At 39.8% G+C, this 16,487-nt stretch overlaps 1 protein-coding gene across 1 annotated transcript in view; it reads right to left on the bottom strand.

The window, feature by feature from the left end:
• Positions 1-4,159: 4,159 nt before the first annotated feature.
• Positions 4,160-16,487, bottom strand: part of LOC123772654 (BTB/POZ domain-containing protein 6) — a 13,971-nt gene continuing 1,643 nt past the window's right edge. Inside the window, exons 2-6 of the mRNA XM_045765925.2 lie at positions 13,320-13,476; positions 8,812-9,042; positions 6,463-6,558; positions 5,257-5,393; positions 4,160-4,962 (exon numbers count right to left, since the gene is read on the bottom strand). Of these exons, the coding sequence (XP_045621881.2) occupies positions 4,701-4,962; positions 5,257-5,393; positions 6,463-6,558; positions 8,812-9,042; positions 13,320-13,476 (883 nt within the window). The 3' untranslated portion in view covers positions 4,160-4,700. The remainder of the gene's footprint in view (positions 4,963-5,256; positions 5,394-6,462; positions 6,559-8,811; positions 9,043-13,319; positions 13,477-16,487) is intronic.

The raw sequence follows: 16,487 nt of genomic DNA, 5'->3' as shown, positions 1-16,487 counted from the left end.
CTTTGAACCCACATTTGGTCATCTTAGTACCGGATGAGCCAGTTAACCAGTGGATTCATTAAATATACTAGTGCAGTGTTATTTAAACAAGGCCAGCCAGTCAAAGACAGCGGCGAAGCCTCGAGGGAGCTCAGGAGCCTCCCTCAACTGAGTTCAGCCTCATCAGCGGTTTCATGCACACCCACAGATATTTGGTGGCGTGTTATTTCGTGAAATGACAGCGCTAATATTGAAGCCAGCCAATTAGTGACTGTGTCGCGAGATTGTTCACGGATTTCGTGGTGTTACATTTCGCGAGAGATTATCTACGAATTTTGTGGAGTTTATTTCGCGAGGTCACTAATAATATTTAATACTTCTTGATAATATTAGAAGTTTCATAGAGGCTAATTAAGAGGCTATTATCAATAATTGTGTATATTATTTCTCCAAATAGAGAATTATTTAATATATATTGCACTAGTGATCACAGTATAATATTTACTAATTGCCAACCCACAACAGGGTAGGATATTAACCATTGACTAGTTGAACTATTATCGTTCATCCTAGTCCCATTATTACCATAGTCAGTTGTACTATATTGATCAACCTAACACCATTAATGAATGGTCCAGACCCTATTTTGGGTGTAATTTTTATCAACTCGAGTTGAGTTGTATATATAATAAATTACTTATGATCATTACACCTTTGAGTGATTAATTAGTGTCTCTACCATCCTAGGGTGATATAGAAGAGCTAACCTAAAGGTACTTCCAGTGACACTGGTTTATCACTCAAATCATTAGTGTGTATGATTGTATATATATATAATGTGTATTAATTTTAAGTGCTAACCTCTAGTAGAGGTAGGATTATTGCCTAGTGAGTGCAGAATTTACCCTAGGCTACCATCAGTGCTTGTTCAGTATTATGAGCAGCCCAAGTACAAGCCCCACTAGGCTTCACCAACTAGCCAGTATGGATAATGCAGGGAGAATGAAAAGAACCCTTGCAGGTCTTAAAGGCCACTTAACAAGACAGATCAAGAAATGTGAAGATTTGTCACAACAATCTCAAGTTGATTATGCTGACCTGGAAAGCTATTATCAAGCAGCTGCAGGTAAATTTGAGCAAATCAAATGCCAAATGGCTGTCCTTGTGGGGACAGACTACTACCATCAATTCATTGGTAGCCCTACTAAATATCAGGGCATAACCATGTTAAACTCTGCAGGAGGTAAATTACTCTCAGGCCCAGTATCAAGCCTGAGGAGACCTATGCCTGCAGATAAACAATACCAATAGAAATCTAAATTTGTCAGCTGATTATATTTCTCCAGTAGCATTATACTAAGGAGATTACAGCTGACTATACCAACAGAGGTTGATGTTAGTATCATCATTTAAAGCTGGAGATGAGTTCATGAGGCCTCAGTGGCAAATCAGTGAACAGTAGCCTAAAACAGCTACAAGTCACTGCGACCAATGTCACTGAACCCACTGCAGTCTCAGAACCATACTTTACTTTAATGATGAGCTATTCAATCTTCTGAATCAATTAACTAAATTAAACCCCAATAAATCTGATGACTGATTTGATACATTTATTATTTAATCAAGATGTATTCCATGGGCCTCAGTGTTTATATATCAGTGACCAGTTACCTGAACAAACTTCAAGTTATATCTAATGTCACTGATCTCACTGCAGTCCCTGAATCATACTTGACTGTAGTACTTGATCACATCCAGTCTTCTGGGTTAAATAATATGTAATAAGGCTTGAATATTAGCCTTTCAAGAGTTGACAGGGAAATGAAATCGCATTAGACTTCTAACCCCTGCAACTCTAGTACGGGACATCCGTCCTGTACGAACAGACACACAAATGTGTGATTATTAACTACTAACATCAAATTAATCTAATAATTCGAAGGAGGAGTATCGGTGTTCGTCTGTTCTAATTAGGACTTCGACCCGTGAGCAGCCCCCTGGGGAATTATGTCGGAAAATCCGACACCATTTAATATCATACAGACAGATAATAAGTGCTGCTGTATTACCAACAAGTTACCCATAGAAAACGTAACTTGTAGTGGAATTACCGTCTATAGAAAACGGGATATCATCACCACACACTATTATAATTCACCACCTATTATGGTGGGAATTGTTCTTAAATACATTAGTCTTTGGACTTTACCATCATAAAAACATCTTATATAAATTAACTTAATTATCAATATTAAAGTAGAGTAAATGTGACCCTTCTATCACTTTCTGAAATGTGGACAATGTAAGCCAGGCGTCAGAGTGAGGAGGAGGGCAGCCATTATTGTTATACGAGACCAGAGGCTCACACGGGAGCAAATACGGCTCCTGTTAATTTTACTTGGACGTAGTGTTATGGAAACCAAAGGTACCATTTGTCAACACGCTGTCTACAAATTCAAGTTAAGTGTCTATCCGAAACCCGTTTATCATTCATTTATGGCCATTAATGTCAGGATATAGGGTGACCCGGTTAGATCGCGTGGAAGCCTCAAACTAAAGGTAATTAAGCCAGGTCTTCATGTTCCATGTACAGTTTTCTCTGATATAGCTTGTCATATATAGGATTCTGGCTTCACAGCTAGCGCACTTTTGACAGGTCAAGACGAGGATGCAAGATTATGTGCACCAGTTACTGGGTGATAGAAGCTACCTCAAAGAGGATAATTTGGTGTCTACACTCTAGTTATACCTGGTGGACTAACCTGCTGTACTATAAGAGAAGGAACCTCATCAATGTATGTAGCTATTACTGTAATTTGATTGGCTGCATATGTGTAATATAAACCCCCCCTAATGTGTAGAGGATCGATTTGTGAGATTATGAGATTATTGCAGAAATACAGTCCACTTATCATTATACAAATTGCTATCGAAGTATATAAATTAACGAAAATATAAATTCATATAAATTAAATAAATATAAATCTCACAGGTCGGTTCCCACACGTAGAGAACCAGGTTTCCCAATAAGAAGAACAATCGCCTCAAGCCAGTCCTCAGAGACTGACGACGACTCCCAGACACGGTTATAAACACTAGGTAAAGACTAAAACATGCATGGAGGAAGATGGCCAAGTATCTCGTAATGAATCTCATAGCGTTTGTCCAAAACGCTATGCGTACTAGTGGCTTTAGGTATTGTATGTACTAGCTCTATCTATAAATCCTACATTATGTTTGTAACTAATCTTCTATGTATATACTTTTACCTGAATAAACATTTGATTTGATTTGTACAATGTGTACACCCACGTCAAGGTTCCCACAACCCTCTACCTGGCGCCAAACTTCTGTGCTCACCTAATTGTGCTACGTAGGAGTGAGAGGTTCAGCTTTGGCTCTTTGGTCCCGCCTCTCAACTGATGTACAATGTTCCTGAGCCTACTGGGCTCTATCATATCTATATTTGAAACTGTATAGAGTCTGCCTTAACCATATCACTGCCTAATGCATTCCAATTGTTAATTACCCTGAAAAAATCTTTCTACTGTCTCTGTGACTCATTTGGGTGCTCAGTTTCCACCTGTGTCCCCTTGTTCGAGTACCATCCATGCTAAATTGTCTGTCTTTATCTACTCAATTAATACCTCTGAGAATTTTGTATGTGTGGCAATCATGTCTTTCCTAACTCTTGTCCACCAGCGATGTGAGGCTCAGTTCACATAGCCGTTCCTCGTAACTCATACCTCATTGTTCCGGTGCTAGTCTGGTGAAATACCGTCGAACTTTCTCCAACTTCCTGAGCACTACTTCTAATGCTCACTGCAGTTTGTAAAAAAAAAAAAAATTTGCTTTTTCATTTGGCAGTACTGATAATCTTAATTTATTATAAAGATGCGGCACTGGTTGCCAAGAGCCGCCCTGGGCACTGGGTATGCGTGCCATAGTTTCCCCATCCCTGACCTTGGGTAAGCTTCCCCACCCCTGACCTTGGGTAAGCTTCCCCACCCCTGGCCTTGGGTAAGCTTCCCCACCCCTGACCTTGGGTAAGCTTCCCCACCCCTGGCCTTGGGTAACATCAATATGCCAAAGTACCGCAGGCTTTCTGTCCCCCCAAGAAGGGGAATTATTTCACGAGTACTAATTAATGCATTAGGGAGGTAGAGTACACAACGTCATCTCCATAAATATATAATAATATTTCCTGAGCAAAACACAACCCCAATAGGTTTTGACTTTTAAGTCTATTGATCACAACAAAACAAACATTAATGTGACTGAAACATTCCACATCAGTAAACTATAAACACTTACAATTAATCACATCAATATACTGAAGAATATTTTCTCCTTAACAAAATCACTATTCCTTAAAATATGTTCACTGCTCAAAAAATAATATAGAAGTTTAGGAACCAAAACTGCAACATGAAAGTCTTGAAATCATAAATTTCCATATGAAAGTCTGAAGTCTTAAGTCCACATATATCCAAATACTGTACACATCTACAGACCCCAAATAGGAAAGGAAAATATCAATATTTTATTATGATAACATTAACAATATTTGGTATAAACAATTTGGTAAAATACTGTGAACATAAATACAAATATAAATCCTAAACACAAATCACCTTTAGTGCATATGTAGTTTCCTTAGAAAATATATTTTTACACTGCAATTTGCAGTTGTTCCCAACTGCAAAAACATGATCAACATTTCACTGGAAATTTGCTCTCTTGTCTCTTCTCTCTCTTGAAGTGGAACAAACTCTTGGTAGAGGTACACCTTCAATATGCTTCATGTTCCTCAAGATGGCGCACGTTTCCTCCAGGGTGAAGACCTCGGTGGGGACGACGTTCTCGACGAACTCGTCGGTGGTCATAGTGAGGAACCGCACCAGAGGCAGGAAGTCGTTCATCTCCTGACGCAGGTCGCTCGGTGTACAATTAGTCCCCCGCAACTCTAGCTGATGCTGCGCCCTATAGCAAATAAAAATTAGATTACATTTTCGACGCAATCAATTATTGCGGTTTTCTCAATTACAATGTTCCCACTTCAAGACCCCGAGCCAACGCAGAGACAGGATCCAATGACCCTACCTTAGGAACATAAGCAACCCATGTTGTTACATTTAATTCCCAATTAATACCCCTTATGTTATGCTATTCATCCACTTGTTCTTTACCACCTCACCCAAAGAGAATATATATATACACAGTATACTAATACCAGTATATTACAACAATTATATTTATAAAGAAAAAGACCCGTACCATGTGATCAGAGAACTGAAGACAGTGACCTCGTTGACAAAGGCATGAGGCTGCTCCAAGAGATGCTTCAGCGCCCACCGGCTCAGTTGGGTGATGTGTTGCTTACAGAACACACTGCTCGAGGACCCCTCCATTATCTGACCTCCCAGTATTATAACGTAAACAAACACTTATACAACTGCATGTCAACAAAGGGTATTATAATGCATATATATATAGAGTACTGTATTACGATGTAAACGTAGAGAATTATAATGCATATAAAGAGTATTATATTGTAAACAGAGCGTATTATAGTGTAAATAAAAACTATTATATTGTAAACATATAAGATAGCAGTTATCCTCTTAACAAAGAGGATATTATAATCTGAACAAAGCAAACATTATCATATGAACAAAGAGGTTATTATAATCTGAAGCAAATGAATATTATAATTTTAACAAAGATTAATATAATATGAAGAAAGAGATGAACAGAGACATTAGGAGAAAGAAAACGTGCCCAACCATTTCTGTCCTGACTGGGATTCGAGCCTAGGATTCCCGATTGTGAATCAAGAACGAAGCCAACTGTACTACCGAGATCCCATCTCCGACACACCATCAATGCGTATGGAGATCACTAGGACGTTATGTATCTATGAGAAAATATAGAAGCCATACAACGAGATTGAACCAACATCCCTAGATTCACAATGGTTCGATCCCATCATAGAGCCTCAATACACAGGTTCGATCGTATCAGAGCCCACCAATACACAAGTTCGATCCTATCATAGAGCCCCAATACACAGGTTCGATCGTATCAGAGCCCCCCAATACACAGGTTCGATCCCAACAAAGAGCCTAAATACACAGGTTCGATCCTATTGTACAACTCAATATGCAGGTTCATTCCCATCGTACAGGTTCAATATGCAAGATCAATCCCACAACACGGCCTCAATGTGCAGGTTCAATCTTACCATCCAACCTCAGTGAGCAAGTTCAATCCCATTATAGAGCTTCAATATGTATGTTCAATCCTATCATTCAACATCAACATTTTCTCATAGATGCATCACGTTCTTGTGATTTCGCTGAGCAATAATGTTTGTACTTAGACAAAAATATTCTTTAAGCATTGAATAGTTCTCGTGACATCACACATGAACAAAACAGAACGTACACAAGGAACTCCCCCGGCCAGGGGATCTCTAATTACCTGTGAGCACTTGTTGATGAGGTCGGAGATGTTCATCTGTACTGCAGCATTGTATACCATAAGATAGTTGGCATCATTCAAGGCGTTTGACAAGTACTGTAAACATATAACCGACAATTAATTAACATGGAACAGCCTCGCTAAAGTCTAATGTAAATTGGTGTTAAATAATTGTGTTTTCTCCTAGATTCTGTACCAAGTCCTTGTAAGTAAGAAGCTAAAGTTCCAGTATAATAATATTAATAATAATAATAATAATAATAATAATATTAATCATAATCATAATAATAATAATAATAATAATAATAATAATAATAATAATAATAATAATAATAATAATGTGAGATGAGGTATGTATTGTATAAAATGTATAAACTGCATACTGTACCTTCATTTTTTAGCTTCTTTACGAGAGCCAGACTCAAGAACATACTCCTGTTAGGCTTCTTTACAATGGGCTCACAAGAACATACTCCTGTTAGGCTTCTTTACAATGGACTCACAAGAACATACTCCTGTTAGGTTTCTTTACAACGGACTCACAAGAACATACTCCTGTTAGGCTTCTTTACAATGGACTCACAAGAACATACTCCTGTTAGGCTTCTTTACAATGGGCTCACAAGAACATACTCCTGTTAGGCTTCTTTACAATGGACTCACAAGAACATACTCCTGTTAGGCTTCTTTACAATGGGCTCACAAGAACATACTCCTGTTAGGCTTCTTTACAATGGACTCACAAGAACATACTCTTGTTAGGCGTCTTTACAATGGACTCACAAGAACATACTCCTGTTAGGCTTCTTTACAATGGACTCACAAGAACATACTCCTGTTAGGCTTCTTTACAATGGACTCACAAGAACATACTCCTGTTAGGCTTCTTTACAATGGACTCTCAAGAACATACTTCTGTTAGGCTTCTTTACAATGGACTCTCAAGAACAAACTGCCACCCAAGAGGTGTGATGTGACACTACCAGACAGATGTTCCCTTACCACCAACACAGTAATTCCGACATACCTCCCATCCCATATACTCAAAACCATGGAGCACATTCTGTCAATAGGCTGGTGACAAAACCATGGTGCACATTCTGTCAATAGGCTGGTGACAAAACTATGGTGCACATTCTGTCAATAGGCTGGTGACAAAACCATGGCGCTCATTCTGTCAATAGGCTGGTGACAAAACCATGGTGCACATTCTGTCAATAGGCTGGTGACAAAACCATGGTGCACATTCTGTCAATAGACTGACGACAAAACCATGGTGCACATTCTGTCAATAGGCTGGTGACAAAACCATGGCGCACATTCTGTCAATAGGCTGGTGACAAAACCATGGTGCACATTCTGTCAATAGGCTGGTGACAAAACCATGGCGCACATTCTGTCAATAGGCTGGTGACAAAACCATGGTGCACATTCTGTCAATAGACTGACGACAAAACCATGGTGCACATTCTGTCAATAGGCTGGTGACAAAACCATGGCGCACATTCTGTCAATAGGCTGGTGACAAAACCATGGCGCTCATTCTGTCAATAGGCTGACGACAAAACTATACTGTCACTTCAACAATTCAAAAACCATGTCAATATGTGGCTAAGAACACACAATAGTATTAGATTAAGACATAAACAATGACATAAATCTAGGAAAACCAAAGATGAAAACTAACTTTAGAATGAGTCATTTCAACATCAAAGTACAGACAAAGCTTCACACAACTACTGATAAGAAGGCATAACGAATATTACATAAGAACACATACACACTGCTGAAGGCCTATTGGTCCATACGGGGCAGCTCCTATTGGTCCATTCAAGGTAGCTCCTATTGGTCCATACGAGGCAGCTCTTATTGGTCCATAAGAGGCAGCTCCTATTGGTCCATAAGAAGCAGCTCCTATTGGTCCATAAGCAGCTCCTATTGGTCCATACGAGGCAGCTCCCATGGGTCCATACGGGGCCGGCCTCTCCAAGTGTTCAAAAGAGAACTTGACAAAAACCTTCAAATGATACCTGCTCGACCAGGCTGTGAATCATACATCAGGCTGCGAGCAGCAGCATCAAACAGCCTGGTTGATCAGGTCACCAACCAGAAGGCCTAGTCCGAGAACGGGCCGCGGGGACTTTGATTGAATCATCGACAGGTATAACCTACGTTTGAAACAATCTAGTGATCTCGTCAATTATATTACCTGGTAACTTGCTCCACACATCAAACAACGCTGTTTACAAGCCAGTATTTACCCAGGGTTTTCCAGAATCTTACCTTCACCAATTTATTTAAGAACAAATGGAATAATTTGAGAAACAATTTAAGATTAATTGTACTTACTTCTGAGCATATGTACTTGAGGACTGTCATCTCGTACTTGCTGGCCAGATGACTGACCTCCAAGGCCATGGGCGTAGTGGGGAAGTGTACTCTGTCAGAGTACATGTACTCCATCAACCACTGGAAGGCCTCCACGGAGTCCGTCAGAGTAAGCTCTGTCCCCACAGCTTTGTGGCCATAGAGCTCAGCTTCAAACACAGGCGAGCTCATGGCAAGAATCAGCCGGTGAGCCTGGTGAGAAAACTGCCTCTTAATAATGCTTTTTGCTGTTTCATCAATTTATTTATTTATTTATTTATTTATTTATATACAAGAAGGTACATTGGGTTAGAGAGAATACATAGCATAGTATTTACAGTCTTGTAAAGCCACTAGTACGCGCAGCGTTTCGGGCAGGTCCTTAATCTAACAGATAATTTTAATTAGGTAAATTCTAGCAGAATTAATAAAATGATAACAGATATATTGAAAAAATGAGATGAGAGAGATTAGTAAGTATATTAAAGCACATTGGTATATTAAAGCTCTGATTGAATATATTGACAACTTGATTGGTAATTTAAACAAGATTAATAGACACCATACAGCAGATTGACAGCACATATATGAAGACAGCAATGATCACAATTGAAAATTTTATGAATCAAATAATAGTCGGGTCACAGCAGAGAGGTCCCGGGTTTAATTCCCGAAGCAAGATAAAAGTGATTGTTTAACGATTCCTTTCATCTGATGCCTCAGTTCACCTAGCAGTTAATAGGTAACCTAATAGGATATGCGTCCAACCATTTCTGCCTCCGCACGGGATTCGAACCCGAAATTCTCGACTATGAGTCGAGTACGAACCCGACTGTACTACCGGGAGCCTCAAATGGTGTACCCACCAGTGTTTAGGTCATGGTGGAGGTAAACTTTTGGCTGTGGTTTACCTCTGATTATAGTTTACTTCTGGTGTTTGTGAGTGAACTCTCGTGGATGTTTGTGAGTGAACTCTCGTGGATGTTTGTGAGTAAACTCTCATGGATGTTTGTGAGTGAACTCTCGTGGATGTTTGTGAGTGAACTCTCATGGATGTTTGTGAGTGATTGTGAGTCAACACAGGATGTTGTGAGTCAACACAGGATGTTGTGAGTCAACACAGGATGTTGTGAGTCAACACAGGATGTTGTGAGTCAACACAGGATGTTGTGAGTCAACAAAGGATGAGTGTGAGTCACACTCATCCTTCGTTAATCAATACGGAATGTTTAACGACAGGTTGACCTTCCAAAACTGCTGTGAGAACTGATGCTGCTGCCCACTGCATAATGCTCAAGAATCAGGTTTTGTAAATGTGTTTGCAAAATATATTAGACGCCCACTGGTAGGCTTTCCTTGTGTTGCCCTCAAGGAGGCAAAAGCTGGTCTTAGGAACTTCAAGTGATGAAAACTGTAAGCAAAATAGTTCCTTATATTTATTCGCGGGCTGACAACTTCAGAGTTGACTGAGGGAAGAGTTGAGTGAACACAAGACTACTCATGTACAACAATATTCGTTGACGCAGTACACGATTTGTTGAGTGCATGAAATTAGTTTGTTTTTGATGAATGAAAAGTTTTCTAACCAATAATTATGTGACGTTGTATGGATTTGTAGAGTGATGTTTTCACAAATTTCTCTTCACATTTAAATGACTTGATCACCAATTTACAGGGATCTGGTAAAAGACTTTATGTTATGTTTGATAGCATAAAAGCCTTTAAAGTCAAACTTAACTATTTTAAACGTGATATCGACAATGTCACTTTATAAATACTTCTCAAACCTAAATATAAAAAAATGACAGATTTTGAAATTCATGAGAAAACAGATATTCAGAACTTCAAATGTAAATTTCGAGTATCAATGATTTAATCAATTTTGTTTCAGATTCACAAAATTCATATCATTTGAAGAAACAATAAAATTCAGTTGCGCAGTGAAACATTAGACATTTTATGTTATTTTATTTATATATGCAAGAGTTCTTTCACTCTCGTAAAGCCACTTGCACGCATAGCGTTTTTTTTTTTGTTTTTTGTTTTTTAGATATATAGAAGAGTTGTTACATTCTTGTACAGCCACTAGTACGCGTAGCGTTTCGGGCAGGTCCCTGGAATACGATCCCCGCCGCGAAGAATCGTTGTTACAACCAAGTACACATTTTACTGTTGACTTAAACAGAGGCTACAGTTAAGGAATTGCGCCCAGTAAATCCTCCCCGGCCAGGATACGAACCCATGACATAGCGCCCGCGGAACGCCAGGCGAGTGTCTTACCACTACACCACGGAGACTGGTAAATATACAAAAAAATATGACAGATTTTGAAATTCCAATTTCTTAATCCCAATCCTCCCTGGAATACGACCCGCCAAATGGTTTAACAACCAGGTACCCATTCACTGCTGGGTCAACAGAGGCTACAGATAATGAATGGTGCCTAGTCAATCATCCCCGGCCAGGATACCAACCCAGGCCAAAGTGCTCGCTAAGCGCCGGGCGAGGATCTTACCGCTGCGCCACGAGGGAATTTTGAAATGTTGCAGTAGATTTATTTGGATAATGTGTAAATGCATTTGATTTACAAAGCAGCTTCAGTTGGAGACAAATTTGACGACTTTAAGAGTTGAACTGAAAATATTGAAAGTTAGTGACAGGATTAACGAAGAAAATAGCAGAAAATGAGGCGTTGACACTCAGGAATTACATTACTGAAACTTTTGACTGGCTGAAACATCCCACAATGGTAGTACAGTATTAACAGTATTATCATAGACTTATTTATGCAAGTCATTATTTTCAGTGAAGAGCTTTGTCAAGTCATCATCAGGGCAAGTTGATCAAGTTTATCATCTAGGCAAATATGGGGACCTTTGACAAGCCGCTGGCTTCCTGTCCTCGTCGAGGCCACTATGTTGGTGGCCCTCAGGTAAATTCAGGTAAAGGGAGGAAAGTTTAAGTACGTTTATTGAGACAATAAAGTACATCTCAAAGGGATAGAGTAGCTTAGGCTGTCTTAGGCTACCCCCCCCCCCCCCCCACCCACTACTTCAAGTCCCTCAAGAGACGCACAAATCCAGTGAGTACAAATCCACAAATCACAATACAAGAATCACATTTAACATTGCAGGTTAATACAGTAAGCACCGCATATAAGTGTTACACTCTTGGGGCAAAGTGCTTGTAGCTGTCAGGAGAACTTACTGATGAAACTAGTCTGAGAGCACACACAACTCTCTGACCAACCACACACAAGCCTCATATTTCACCCCGTCCGCCTAAGGTTTCCCAATGTCTGATTGATTGATTGATGAAGATTAAGCCACCCAAAAGGTGGCACGGGCATGAAAAGCCCGTAAATGGTGGCCCTTTTGAGCCATTACCAGTATCAATAGATGATACTGGAGATCTGTGGAGGTGCGACTGCACCCTGCGTGACGGGAGATGTCTCCCGTGTCCCAGTGTCAAGAAAACTGTCAATATAAAGTGTCCTCTCCTAACCTAACAGACTAAGCCAGAGGACCCAAAACAGAAAACGGGACAGTCCGTCACTTTCGCCAGCCGCTTCCATCTTGTAGTACGACAGTTTTTGGCCTTATGTAACGCCTACGAGCGAAAAGCGACGTTTCTTCGTAAGAGAACAGGTTGATTGTCCCTTTATTGTCCCTATTTTCCAATTAAATTTTATATATACATAATTTGAGCCCAGACTTATTATTTTCACGTTCACGTTTCTAGTTGTTTATAAAGATAAAGATTATAAACATTTATAATTGTTGATAGGCTTTCTCAAATGCTTTTATTTATTCCAATATCTCATTTATATTTGTGTTAATTGTAAACAACATATTTACACGTAAATACGCAAAAACTTATTTTGCCTTAAAAAAAAAGTTCATTAATAGTGTTACTAATTTATTAATTTTCCATCTTGGGAATTATTAGTTATTAATAACATTATTCCTAAAGCTTTACCATATAAAGAAAACATTGAGAGGCGTTACTGGTTGTCTAAACACATTATTTTATGAATGTTTTCAAGCATTTTGTTACTGTTCTTCATAAACAAATGGTAAAATATAGATATAACATATATCAATAATAATAATGCTAATAATAATAATAATAATAATAATTATAATAATAATAATATTATGAGGCTCGACATTCCTATTGACAGGCGAGAATTTTTTTTTAACATTATTGACAATTTCGGCGCACTCTAAATAGAACAAAAAGCGACACTTTCGGCCTACTGTAGGCCACAAGTAGGCCTACTGTAGGCCTACCTAGCATCAAATAGGAACCCGGGTGTTAGGCAACTGTTGTGGGTTGCATCCTGGGGTGGGGAGGGACTTGGATACCTAGAGGTTACCTTGAGGTGCTTCCGGGGCTTAGCGTGCCCGCGGCCCGGTCGTCGACCAGGCCTCCTGGTTGCTGGACTGATCATACTGGACTTGGATAACGGGAATGATCTCAACACTCACCTGGATGGTCTCCTTACGGCCGGAGAAGCGGATGATAAGGTCCGAACATTTGCCTGTCATATACAGCGACTTGATACGTTCAATCACGTTAATTGGTTCCTTAACGGGTGTCCGCTGACTGAAGTACTGAGTGCGGGGCGCCTCACTGCCCATCATCCTGGAACATTATAAACGTTAACTGGTATTTATTAATAACCCGGGGGGGGGGGGAAGGGGGGACCAACTGCTTGCATTTGTAGGAACAGTCAATATGGTCACAGTTCTTGAAGGTCAGCGTTTGATACCCAGCGGTGTCCTAGGGGGCCGTTCCTTCCCTCCGTCCTCATATCCCAATGAGGGAGTCCTCCTCCTCATATCCCAGCTCCTCGTCCTCATATCCAAGCTCCATCTGTTCATTTACCTGCTCCTCGTTATCCCAGTTCATCGTCCTCATATCCCAGCTCCTCGTCTACATATCCCAGTTTCTTGTACTCATATCCCAGCTCCTGGTCCTCATACAGCCCATCCTTCCATCCAGGTAGTACTTATAGTAACGATGAAGACCATTGTACATATATTGACGTAAAAGGTAATTTAAAAATATAATTCGGTACCACTGAATTGGGACAAACCGTAAAAGTTTTTCTACTGGTGTTGCTTTGAGAAACTAAACTAACCTAACCTTCCTCAGCCTAATACACGCCATCTGAGGCCTAATATAGTACATATATGTGTTATATTAGGCCTAGGAATATCTAAGTTTTCTTTTAGCTTTATTTTTATTCTGACTAAAGTAAATAGTACCAAGTTCTACTATCTAATTATCCATTACTTCTATGTGCACAGTTACCAACCCATTAAGATTTCAACTTAGATTCAACAGAGCAGAAGTTGTTAAACACATGGGACAAAATCTTACTGAAGCGACCATACGAGTCATAAATACTCATACTCCGCCCAAGTAAAACAGAAACAAGCAACACTTAGTGGGCCAGCCAGAGGCTTAGGGGCCCGCCCAGTGGGCCAGCCAGAGGCTTAGGGGCCCGCCCAGTGTGCCAGCCAGAGGCTTAAGGCCCCGCCCAGTGGGCCAGCCAGAGGCTTAGGGCCCGCCCAGTGGGCCAGTCAGAGGCTTAGGGCCCGCACGGTGGGCCAGCCAAAGGCTTAGGGCCCGCCCAGTGGGCCAGCCAGAAGCTTAGGGCCCGCCCAATGGGCCAGCCAGAGGCTTAGGGCCCGCCCAGTGGGCCAGCCAGAGGCTTAGGGCCCGCCCAGTGGGCTAGCCAGAGGCTTAGGGCCCGCCCAGTGGGCCAGCCAGAGGCTTAGGGGCCCGCCCAGTGGGCTAGCCAGAGGCTTAGGGCCCGAGCTGGAATATCCCTGCAAAAAACAAATCATGCAGCCCGCTGCATGTGCTAGTCATAATTGTATATTAACACGCCATCCTACACATGAAAATGAAGTGATATAGTATTAAGCATCATCCCAATCAATTTTAAGGGGGCCGTAAACGCGATTTAAAATTTTGTTTAATTTCAAACAAACTTTTTTTTACTAGTTGTATATAAGAAAGGCTGCAACTGTTCTACGTTTCTGTATCACATTCCAAGTAGAGAGGAAGATATGTTTTTTTGGTTTTGGTTTTTCAATGAATTTTACACATTTTCAATATCCTACAACTACCACAATATTCAAATGACATCATTTCTATGACACTCATATATCATATTAGCATATAATAAAGGATTTGGCCAAGCGGATTATCCAAAATATGTTAACTTTTACTAATACAAGTAGTCAAAGTTCCCCACAAAAATACATGCCAATATTTCATGTTTACAAATATTTATAAAAATCAATAAATGAATTTAAGAATAAAGTGTTTTGGCCATTTTATAGACGTCAACTCTACACATAAGGTGTAAATGTCATGTAAATTGAAAAACAATGAAAGAGGAGATGCAATATTATGTTACTTGAAAATAAATAAGATCAAACACTCTGCCACCTGTGGCTGAAGATGACTTCAACTAATTTCCTCCAAAATTGGCATCTTAACAGATAGGCTCACGGTCTGTAAGGTGTATAAGTTTCATGCAAATCGGCTGATAAAAAGTATGAAAAAAAATTTGAGAAAAAAATCTAATTTTTTGTTTTTTGTTTGAATTTTTGGGGGGGCATAAAAGTATATATTAAAATACTTTATTATATGCTATTGTGATAGCTTAGAGTTATAGACATGATTTCAGTTGACACTTTTGTTTGATGTTAATTTTTGACCATTTTGGAAAATTTTTGACACATAATACAATATTTTTGTTCACCCTTCCTATTTATGCTACGATGCTGAGACTTGGACCAGTTAAACCAAATTTATTTTATATACAACTAGTCAAAAAAGTTTGACTGAAATCGAACCAGTTTTCATTTTTCTGAAATATGTCGCTTAATTAATTAAATATCAATTCGCATATTATTTTATGTTATGTCCGAAACGCCTCGCGTAGTCTTCTTAAATTACACAAATACTGTATTTACTATGTAACCACTGAAATATGTTCCTTTCCACTTATAAATAAATTATTATTATTATCATTATTACTGAGGTTGACAAGATTGCAATGGCTCATTTCCTTACCAGAAGGAATCTTTTTATTTTCCCCCAAAAATACTATTGCACTAGATTTACACAGTAGACGCTATAACTGCATCTTCCATGACCGCTCACGTTGGTGTGAGCACAAAGTAGCAAATAGGTGTGTGTGTGATATTAGTCCTCAGTCAACCAATGCTAGTCCAATACTAGTTCAAAATTATGCTAGCAAAATCCTCAGTAACAATGGGATTGGAGGTGGATGTGGACCCCCCCTCCCCTGACAAGTCAGTCTTCCTGTCCCCGTCAAGGCCCCTAGAAATAGTGGTGGCCCTGAGGCTTCTTGTCCCCGTGTCTCAGTGGACGATAACTTCCGACTGGCTACTTTGTAACCCTTTTAAGAGTCCCCAATCTGGCCCATTCCTCAGTCGCCCAGTAAACTTGCTCCGGGTCTGTTCTCTAAGATTCCTGTCATCAATAGGCTACGTTTATCAGTTATATTTGTATACTGTACAGTATTGCCCAAATATGTAATATATCGCAGGCTATATTCATGTCATAATATGAGCATATTGGTGGTCTGGTCGGGAGAGTGGCCCCTTTAG

Source organism: Procambarus clarkii, chromosome 14 (assembly GCF_040958095.1).
Source record: "Procambarus clarkii isolate CNS0578487 chromosome 14, FALCON_Pclarkii_2.0, whole genome shotgun sequence".
Taxonomy (NCBI): domain Eukaryota; kingdom Metazoa; phylum Arthropoda; class Malacostraca; order Decapoda; family Cambaridae; genus Procambarus; species Procambarus clarkii.
The sequence above is the reverse complement of the archived record's forward strand: the minus strand, read 5'-3'. Positions and strand labels throughout refer to the sequence as shown.